The sequence below is a fragment of the Elaeis guineensis genome, chromosome 10 (assembly GCF_000442705.2).
Source record: "Elaeis guineensis isolate ETL-2024a chromosome 10, EG11, whole genome shotgun sequence".
Classification (NCBI taxonomy): domain Eukaryota; kingdom Viridiplantae; phylum Streptophyta; class Magnoliopsida; order Arecales; family Arecaceae; genus Elaeis; species Elaeis guineensis.
The window spans coordinates 14,627,492-14,638,189 of record NC_026002.2 but is presented as its reverse complement, the minus strand read 5'-3'; the positions used below and the strand labels follow the sequence as shown (position 1 = coordinate 14,638,189).

At 33.2% G+C, this 10,698-nt stretch overlaps 1 protein-coding gene across 4 annotated transcripts; it reads right to left on the bottom strand.

Moving 5' to 3' along the window:
- Nucleotides 1-2,502: 2,502 nt before the first annotated feature.
- On the bottom strand, nucleotides 2,503-10,691 carry LOC140852060 (mitochondrial pyruvate carrier 1-like). 4 transcript variants are annotated; one of them, XM_073244777.1, is made up of 6 exons: nucleotides 10,465-10,636; nucleotides 7,836-8,065; nucleotides 6,242-6,338; nucleotides 3,645-3,699; nucleotides 3,424-3,559; nucleotides 2,503-2,747 (listed from the first exon to the last, which is right to left on the bottom strand). In XM_073244777.1, the coding sequence occupies exons 3-6, from the start codon at nucleotides 6,242-6,244 to the stop codon at nucleotides 2,711-2,713; spliced, it is 231 nt and encodes a 76-aa protein (XP_073100878.1). In that variant the 5' UTR covers nucleotides 6,245-6,338; nucleotides 7,836-8,065; nucleotides 10,465-10,636; the 3' UTR covers nucleotides 2,503-2,710. The 4 variants fall into 4 exon arrangements, with proteins under 4 accessions (XP_073100878.1, XP_073100875.1, XP_073100876.1 ...); XM_073244774.1 differs by lacking the exon at nucleotides 7,836-8,065 and having other exon boundaries at nucleotides 10,465-10,691; XM_073244775.1 differs by lacking the exon at nucleotides 6,242-6,338 and having other exon boundaries at nucleotides 7,836-7,950; nucleotides 10,465-10,666.
- Nucleotides 10,692-10,698: the final 7 nt, after the last annotated feature.

The following is a 10,698-nucleotide window of genomic DNA, read 5'->3' as shown; positions in this document are numbered from 1 at the left end:
TTAAATTTGGATATATTGTTAGTTCAATTAGGATTGATTTGTGGCTTGATCGGTAATATTTCAGGTGAAGAATGATATTCCATTATGTCCAAAAATTTGCATATGCAAAAAATTTAAAATTATTTAATTATCTTTTAAGAGATAAATTTTATTTATAAAATAAGTTTAAAATTAATTAACACCCCTTGTGATCGGTGACATAAATAATATTATAATTCTGAAGTTGCCATAAATAATAATGATACTTTTATTGCAATCAATATGGTAAAAATGATCAGTCCCCTCTACCATGGTAAAGTTATAATACATTTTATAATACTATATTTTTTAGTAAAAATAAATATATTTTTTATTCAAATATTTTAATATATCTATTATCTCAAGATATAAATTAAATAATATTATTGAAGATGAAATTGGTACAGTGATCTCTATAACTTTGAAAAATTAGATAGGTAACTAATTGGTGTCCTAACACTTAACTTTGTAATGAATATAAAATATAATAGATTTAATTTATCTGTTATTATCAGAAACATCCTCGATGATACTTATATGTTTTAAATTATATTCTATTTATAAAGTTTCAATGATAGCATGTATAATTTTATAGCCATCAATATATTTTTAGAAAGTAAATTTGGATTTGATAATTTACTAAAAAATTCTAACCCTAAACTTCTTCATCTTAGATCCAATGTTAATCTATTATTTCAACCGCTAAAAAACATATTCTTTTTCCAAAAATACCTCCTAAAAAATCAGCAAGCACAATCTGAACCACTCACATATTTTAATTATTAGTTTTTTTAAAAATTTTATTGGAGATAATTTAATTTCAAATATTATGACTTATTTATTCTATTATTTTGATTCATTTTTTATTATGAAACCTTATCAATTCAATAGTATTCTAATAAAATTCTTTTGATATTCATATTTTTAGTTTAAATGGACAGATTATGGAAAATGAAGATTAGCATAGATGTTAGTTTGCTAATCAATGAAAATACTATATATTATATTGTATCAAAAAATTTATATATTGATAAAATATTTTAAATTTTATTTTTTATTTCAGATAAATCTCACTGAGATTATGTACAAGTATATATTGAAATGTGCATGCCTCAAAATCTAGATTTATAAAATAATAAAAATTTTAACCATCAGACTGAGATCTAAAAACTAGATTACGAGCAATAACCTTTAAACAGACTCATCAGTTAAGACCATTAATCCTTCAATCGACTGTTGTCACTTTTCAATAGTCGCAACGTACATAGATTATGTCAAGCAATCAACAACTGATAATGCCATCCCTATTTTGCGATAATTATTTCTTCTAATAACAAGTTACCATCATTTTTTCGTCAGCCAGCTGCAGAGCGTGGCTTTGCGTTAATTGTTCTACAGATTGTCGGATGCTATTTTCAGCAGAACAAAAAAAAATGTTTGATGCTATCACAACCAAAAAAATAGTTCATTGTCACATTATAGATCCCGTCGTCTTGGTGACACACAATCCATATCAAGATTCAAATCTCTACGGGGGCATCCCAGCATGACAGCAGGATGGAGTGCCATCCCATTTGCCAGGACAAAATCATCTTGCCATCATTCTAACATCCTAATCAAGATATCTCGAAGCATCTCTTCTCTCAAAAGCCGAGACGAGATGAAACAGGTGCATCCCATTCTATAGATAGTGTTTGGATATTCTTTTCTTATTTCTAAAATAAGAATATAAATTTTCAGAGAATAACTATTCATCATTGTTATTTCAGATTTTTGTTTGGTTGGAAATCTGCTATTCTATCAGAAATAAGATGTAATTAATGCAGTATTATTTCATATACATAAAATAAAATAGAATTAATGCTCATTAAATACCTAAAATAAGCTATTCTATGGTAGATAAAGACCTAGAATAAGCTATTCCATAGATCATCATGGAATAGCTAAACCAATATAGATGGAAATAAGGGAAGGTTGACCGAAATTGCTAAACCAGGGTGGCCCACCACGTCGTTTTCACCTGTTCGAAAGAATAAGATGGAATAAGCCCTTATTCCATCCAAAATTGGGACATCCAAACAGTACCTAAGAGCAATCTCATCCTGCGGAATTTAAAATCTTAATCCATTTCATATCATAAATGGCCGATTGCACAAGCATGATCGCCCAGCTCTCAGTTTTGTTCATGCTTGTTACCCTCACCTGTGCACATGCAGGAAGCAACTATTGACATGAGAAAATGCAAAGTTAATTACCCTGCGTTCGCATGTGAGCATTTTGAATATGACTTCATTGTTTATACATTATGGTTTCTTATAAGGCCGGTCCAAATAGAATCAATCTAGCTAGATCTACATCACCAAGTCAGAAGATTAACATAGAGAGAAGCAGATTCCACAAGAACAAGCAACTTGGTGCATGGATGTGAATCTGGTAAGGAACCTTACCATGCTAGAAATTGGAAATCCAAGTGATTCATTAATATTCCAGAAGAAAGAAAACTTAATCATTATGTATGAGTAAATTGGAATCCATTGTGATGTCTGGATAAAATGACACTTTCAGGGGGCAATTCTCATGCAATAATGGTTCACATGAAAGATTCCAGTGCTGATTCACCAATATGAAGCTTGAGTTACACATCATCCATTTACTGATTTGAATAAAATACTTTTGAAGAACCTCATAGAAGTTACTTCTGCAACTCTGTCTCTTTCTTATCCCAGTATCTGTTTTAAAAAAAAAAAAAAGTTAGAACATGAATTAATGCCAAAGACCACGAGAATACGAAAGAACTAGCATATTTTCACTTTTCCAGTCCAACAGCAGAGAAAAACACATTTTCAATTAATAGACCCCGACAAAATCACAAAGTTAATGGTGTGAATTGATTTATTTCCTGACCAAATTAATGTATCATCAATTCAGAACATAATGTTAAGCATCTTGTAGCACTATATAGGAGGTATACATTAAGAGGTCACCTGATTTAGATTATTTCAAATTAAGGCTTTTATAAACAACAGCCTGTCATGCATCTAACCCCTTTTTTTCATTAGACATGATTCGGAATGTCAATGCTTGTTGGGCAAAACAAACCATAAATTAACAAGCAACCACATAGCATAAGATGATGATAAGCAGAGTTTTTTATGACTCAAACAAAACATCCATTAATGAAGGTACTACTTAAGAGGCTAAAGCCATCCCAAGGTTGCTATACAGAGTCGTTAGCAGAAGCCTAAACAAGATCCATATTCATGGCAGTACCAAACAACACAAAACAATAATGCACTGGGACCTAATCTCCCAAAGTAAATAAAATCAATAGGACTGGTAGCAACCAATTACTTTTAGATATAGAACCAAGTAATTCCCCAGAAAACTTAGGAGCAATATCCTTACCCTTGGGCCTTTGCCCAACGAGATAGCTGATAAAGCTGAACAGATTCATTAGAGGTATGGCAAGCTAGAAGCAGGTAATTTCGTGGCTGCACCATCCATGCAAACCTCATGAAGAGTCCTGAATACACACACATGACTGCGAAACCAAATTGACAATTAGTCTAGGTCAGTCAATGGAAAAGTGAAAAATTATAATCTTCTGACCCAAGAAACTTCTTAACCTGCAGTCATGTTGCCAGAGATCATTTCTGGAGGTTTCTGCGTATCGACCAAACCCTAAAAAAGCAGAGCCATAAAAACAATTTCACAAACCAACCAAGTCATACAATTATATCATGAACAGGTCAGAAACATGAATAGAAAAGGGATCAAGCTTTCATCATAAAAGAATAGAAAAGAAAGAACACGTATAGTTGCAGTAGACAGTGATCAGAAATTAGTCAAAATATACAGTATGAGCAGCAAAGTTACAGGTTATCTTCACAATCGACAGCCAAGTTGAAAGATTTCAAAAGCAGATATGACTGATCGACTGGCATGAGAGCTACCATAGTCAGCTGTCGAAAAAACTCAAAAGAATGATAATTTTCAACAGCTGATTGGAAGTATCTAACTTCAATGCGGTGACATATTTCAAAATAATTATGCACCAAAAAATGAAAAGGCTAATGAATTTTAGCATAAAATTTTCTATTTGTTGGTCTCTTCTATGTCTCCCATGATGAAATAAGGTCTGTAAAATACAAATAACTCATTTTGGTAACATTAGACCTGCTATCCATATAACATAGAAGAATGTATACCATATTTTTTTTCTCATAATAAAGAAGCAAATGGAAGCTTTCATTCTCATTTTTTTTCCTGAATGATATTTATTTCTAAGTACAATAACTTAAAACTTTTATCTTTTTCTTTCTTTTTCTTCTCTCTTTTCATATCCAGACTATAACTTGGTTTCTGCAAATATAGTTCCACTCTCAGTGACTGACTAATTAGTTGTTCAATTAACTAATTTTTTTAAGAGGCATAAGTTATTTTTTCATTGTTTTTACCTCTTGCAAAACAATTTATAAAGCTTGACTAGTAGATCAGTTTATTATTATCATGAGTTAGGCTGGTCTACTCCTGAAAACATTAGGGCGAAAATACTTCCAATTTTTTTGAAACATCAGAACAAGATCTGGACGGCTCAAATTTTACAATAAAAGAAAACAAAATAAAGAGAGATTTTTTCTAATTTCGTGATATATCCCTCCCCATCTCTGGCTATTTTGCATCTAGTTTGCACCCCACTCTCTTGCCTCTCTCTCCCTCTCAATCAACAAATCCATCAACCTCCAATAAACAATCAACCAATCATTGGCACTAACTGAAGTGGATCCAGCCTTGATCAGATTACCTAGGTTCAGCTGCTTGTTATTGACCTTCAGATGAAAGAGAGGGATGGAGAGGGAAAAGAACTTGACCCAACCACAGCCATCCATGCCTGTAGCCGGGATTTGAAAACTCCATTTTGGTTGTGACTTCAGAAATTTTGCTCCATCTTTTGGAGTTTCGATCAACAGATCAATAGAAATTTCACAAAAAAAAAAAAAGAAAATAGAAAAATAAAAGGAACCCAGAAATATTATTCCGAACATTTTAGAGCATATTGTGCTATATAGCTTCTTTGTTGTATAGTTTCTACAATCTAAGACTGAATTAGATATAAGTGAACTTTATGTGTCTATATGTAATTTACTTCTTGAACTTTAGTTTTCTGAAAATTCATTATACTCCAGTCAAAATAGAACTTATAAATAAATCGCATACAAGCATTTTTTATGTTTTTGTGTTTAAGTGGATATTTAATCATATGCCTCCAGTTATAAATATTAGATTATTTTGAAAATGTTATTTTTGTGAAATATTTTGAATCTAGTTGTCTGCAAGCATTTCTTCGAAGGCCTCAACCTCTGGAATGTTAATTCTATTATCTATCTCCTCTTTTTAAACTCAAAAAAAGAAAAAATAGATATTATATAGCTTATGTACTTAATAAATGAAAAAGTGGCACTAGACATCAAAATAAAACATTAAAAAGGCATCCAAAGCTAGTTTTGGCTGAAACTGGCCCAAACTAAATTGAAATTGGCCAATTTTGACTTTAAACTAACTGAGATTGCTGAAATTGACCAAAAGCCAAAACTGAGGTTCAACTTCAGTGAAACTTAAAACTTTGGCCATAGTTGTTCTCTATTAGCCAGTGCCATAGGAAAGGGAAAATAGGAAGTGGAAAGAGAAAATAAAGATGATATCCCGATTTAATGCTGCCGTCCTAATCTCTCTCTCTCTCTCTCTCTCTCTCTCTCTCTGTGTAACTTGTATGTATGCATCTATATATATGTAGTGTATTTGTATCCTTCGATGCATATTAAAAAAAAAAAAAGAAAAAAAAAGAAAAGAGAGAGAGAGGGAGACTTAGAGATATAGTGCTATTTAACAGATAAATTAATGGAATAGCCACAAGATTGCAAGTTAATTTGCTTTTTATGTTCATCTAAATGTCTTGAGATACTTAAAATGATAACTAACCATGAATATAAATGTATTTAAAATATAATGACATTTCGCTTAACCCGTGATAACTTGATCACTTTAAATGTATAGTGATACTTCGCTTAAAGCATCATATTTACATATAAGATTGATAACTTTATATTAAAAATATAAAAACACTTCTCTAGGTATCCAAAAAATCTTAAGCATAAGACAACTTTTGTTGATATTAGCAGGATGCTTCAAATGAACTGTCTAGCTGAGTCGTATTGTGTCCTACCATGTCCCAGTGTCCGAAAGTGTTGACAGTTCCAAACAACTTGAAAACAGAGTATCCAAGCAACACATTAGACAAGGAAGCCACAATGAGGTAGGCTCTACAGTCGTAAGAGAAGAGGGTCAGTGCAATAGGGGAGGAAGGAGAACAAAAACCACTTGTGAGAGAAAGGAATAAAGGCAATTTTGCCATTGGAAAGAAATTATCTTTGCATAAATCTCACAGAACAGGTAATGGAAAAAAACACAGAGAGTATATGATGACATTTGCTCTTCAGAGCAGCCCAGCCTAACTCAAATTATCATATTATTTCAACATTGAAAAGTGAAATTTTTATTTGGAAAAATGATTGCATCTAATGCATGGCATTGCTGGTTGTCTTGAGTCTTGGATACATGTATTCATCTCAACTAGTTTTGGTTTTGTTTATCGTGGGTTACCGCCCATAGCCGGTAAGGACTTTGGAGCATCCAAGTTATAGAGTTTACCATCTAAAGGGCACATAAGTAAGCAGAATACGAGTCTCAAAATTGCAAAATTTGCCCATAGAATGAACAAACTTTCAAACAATGTAACATTAGTTGATTTTGAGAAACGACAAACAAATTACTGACGACATAACTTTAATTGTTAAAAAATGCCGGGCCAAGTCTGCTTTGCTTCTATTTGTGCGGAAAAGAAACAGCAACCAGTTTATGGCTTCGTCAAATTGAAGCAAAAGCCAATAGCATGAACCTGGTAGCCAACAAACAATAAATCTTCAAAACAACTCAGTGTTCTGATCAGTGGCTTACAATGCCTATAACCCCATTTTCTAGATTTTAGAATATAAATATGGATGCATGACTAGGTTTCAAATTCTTCATTTCTCTTATGATCCATACCAATGTATCACACCACATTCATGTAGATGCCAAGTTTTGGTGGATGGATAAGCCAAACTAGGGATAGCAATTTCATCTGATTTGCCAAATATCCAATATGATCCGATCCGAATAGGTAGATTTTATTCAACTTAATTAGAATTCGAAACAATATAAATTTTAAAAAATATTTGAAGTGGATTCGGATCGGTATAAATAATGGTACATCTTGTTCTGAACCCGATACAATATAATTTTAATATATATTTTATATTTAAAATTATAATTATTTTATAATATTTACATGCATCCGACTCAATTCGATCTCATCCAATCTCTCTTATCTATCCGATCTAATCTAATTCGTATCTAATCCACAACAGATAAGAGATGGATATGAATATAAAATTTTTAATTATAGAGTAAGTATAAATATTAGCTGATTCAATATATATCCGATTTATTATTGTCTCTGATCCAAAGAATCGAGGCTACATGGCTCCAACAACCAACCGATAAAAATCCATGAAGTAATATAAGGTGAAATATTAAATTTAAAATATTATCTTGCTTTCAAAGAAAAAGGAGGTCATGCAATTTTTTTTTCACTTAAAAGTGCTCATTTTAAAATAATGCCGCAAGTTTTCCCTTTGTCTAGTCTTTAAATAAATATGATAAGAGTGAAGAGAGAAACTGAGAAATATATAACCAGCAAGAGAAGTGAGGAATCATACAGCCACAACGAAGCTGAAATTGGCAACAGGTCCCCAGAAATGAGTTGTCTTGGGGCCCACAGGGCTGTTCCAAAAAGCTTTTAAGGCCGCCATTGTAATAAAGGAGCTTCAGTACCTGCTTATTAATGTGATCATAAATTTGGAGAGAGCGCATCGTAAGTCGTAACACTATAACCCTCTGGAAGCAGAGACGATGTCGTCCGCAAAATTTAACATCCAAAGGCCCTTTTCTTATGGCCACAAAATTCCGATGCCTTAGCCAGATGAAGCTTAAAAAAGAATAAAATAAAATTTTGATGCTAGAAATTGGAAGTTATTCGAGGGGTTCTCATCTCCTCTCTTTATATAGAGAGAAGGTTGTTGATCGCTACTCAAGTTTCCTAGGCCTATCCAGGGCATTCGGTAACGGATCTAGAACGTATGCACCCATGTTGTGCATGACCATTGCGGACGGTTGTTATTATGCGCATAATGATAGAAACATCGGTCAACATTCGCACGGTGAAGAAAATGGCCTGTACTGTATCATATGGGATTCAATTCGACCACGTTCTTCTCAATGGAGCCAATTAGTAGAAGTTTTGGTCGTCGGATGATTTCATCGGTAATGATGCTGGCGTGGCTCCTCGAGAGACATCCGAGATTGGAAATAAGAGAATACCACAACATACATAGATACATACATATGTCTATATATATATATATATATATATATATATATATATATATATATATATATGTGTGTGTGTGTGTGTGGACATGTATAACCCTCGACAGCATGCAATCTTAGTATAAACAGTAGCATGACAGGCTACGGATGATGTGATGACGTGTATATCTATTAAATATTGCGCCTCTACGAATGAGGCAGTAGTTAGAATCTTTGGCTTCTAAACTGTGTCTCAAAGATAAGTATGACACCCTATATCCAAATTTAGCACCTTCTTTTTTTTTACAGTCTTCCAAATCTAGGGGAATTTCAACAGTTGTTTCCTCGCTGCACGAACATTCTGGAACCAATAATGTAGTGTTTTCTGTCTCCCAATGGCCTTATACGCTCATGGGAGGCCCCTCTCTCCTATTTTTAAAAATTGGCTCAATTCTTCCATGGAGCTTTATCAACTTAACAGCTTTCACTTTTCTGACAGCAAAAAGGTCATGGATAATGACAACAACGAGGACTTTTCTTTACATGGAAAAGAATTACCGACTAGGCATATCGTTGCAAATTTTGGTCCCCAAGGAAATCAACATGGAAGAGCAAGGTCAACAACATCCGATCATTTGACATTCTTTCTCTAGAGAGTCGCATCATTTCATGTCAACAGGCAATTCATCCATGATGATACCTCAACTAAGCAGTAGCTTTTTCGAATTTAATCAACATTTGGACAAATCTTCCAGAATCCCAGCTGCTCTATGCATAGGGACATGACTGGAACCCTTTGGTAAAAGTAGATACTACTTCCATGAGGATCCCAGTTCTGCTCCATGTAAAATATTTCCGTTATGTAATATGATGAAAATTCCTTGAGGATATCTGAAAAATATTATATTTAATTCCCACATTTACCTAACTGGACCATTTATATGCTAAGTAAAATACTAACTAAAAATTTTCCTGAACTCCCGTGCATGCAACTTCCAAAGTCAATCAAGAATAATTTCACAAACATGAGCACGGTTGAAACTGGATCAGATACTAATATATTCATATTCATATTTATTTTTTTAAAAAATATAAATACGAATATAAATATTATTTGAATACAAAAATTTATATTTATATTTATTTTAAATAGATATGAATACAATTCAGATACTGAAAGTATGCATATAATTATGGATATAATTTAAATAATTAAATTTTATGATTATAAAATTAAAAATATTACAAAATAGATGATACATCAAATTAATAATATATTTATATGATTATATTTTTTTTTAAAATTAATAAGTGTTATATAAAATTATATATAATTATATATTAATTCGGATATTCAGATATGGATCAGATAATTATCTATCCATATATATATATATATATATTATCGATATAAATATAGATATAGATACAGGTATTAGTCAATTTTTTAAATTTTTATTTATATTTAAATTAATTTAAATAAAAAAATAAATCTAAATGAATAATATTCATGCTACTCGCACGCGAGCATCATCTGGTCTGGCTATTAACATAAACCACCACTGTCCCACCAGATGACCGAATGCACGAAATTAGTTGGTGTTTGATCAGTCTCGATGGCGATCGGATAGGAAACCTAAAAATTATCGTTTCTAATGTCAACGTTTTCTTTTTTTCAGAACTTCGCTACAAGTGAAAGACAAAAGAAGCTACAGAACCAGAATCATTCAAGCCTCGACAACTACAAAACAGGAGTGAAGCAGGACCAGAAGGCAAGAAACGAGAGGATATCGATCTATATTTAAAGAGCTATCCGAACGAGTGGGCCTCGAGGAGATGAGCCGAACCGAAGAATCGGAGGCGTCGGGGGCCAGGTGGATCGAAAATCGCCGGTGCCGGAAACTAGAATTGATTCGAGATGGAGATCAGACTGCGGGAGAGGGAGAGAGAAAGGGTGTAGAAGATGAGAAGGGAACTCACCGAGATCGGGTCGCCGGAGAGGAGAAGAACCGAACGAAGAACCCAGGGTTCGAGGATTGGAGGGCGCCGGCACCAGAGACTAGATCGGATAATCGGATTGGGGTATGAGAGATCGGGAGAGCGAGAGGGAGAGGGAGAGGGGCGAGACCAACCAACCTATCCGGTCTTGGAGGAGACGGAGTCCATTTGCCCGTCACTATTTTAAGCAGCATTCATAAATTTCAAAGATATTAT

What these genes read in the sequence shown, in the direction of transcription:
- LOC140852060 (XM_073244774.1), bottom strand. Translation starts at nt 10,676, where the DNA reads ATGCTGCTTAAAATAGTGACGGGCAAATGGACTCCGTCTCCTCCAAGA. An exon ending in TCTCCGGCGACCCGATCTCG is followed by an intron (nt 6,339 to 10,464) that starts GTGAGTTCCCTT and finishes TTACGACTGTAG; the next exon opens with AGCCTACCTCATTGTGGCTT. An exon ending in CGTTGGGCAAAGGCCCAAGG is followed by an intron (nt 2,748 to 3,423) that starts GTAAGGATATTG and finishes TTTTTAAAACAG; the next exon opens with ATACTGGGATAAGAAAGAGA.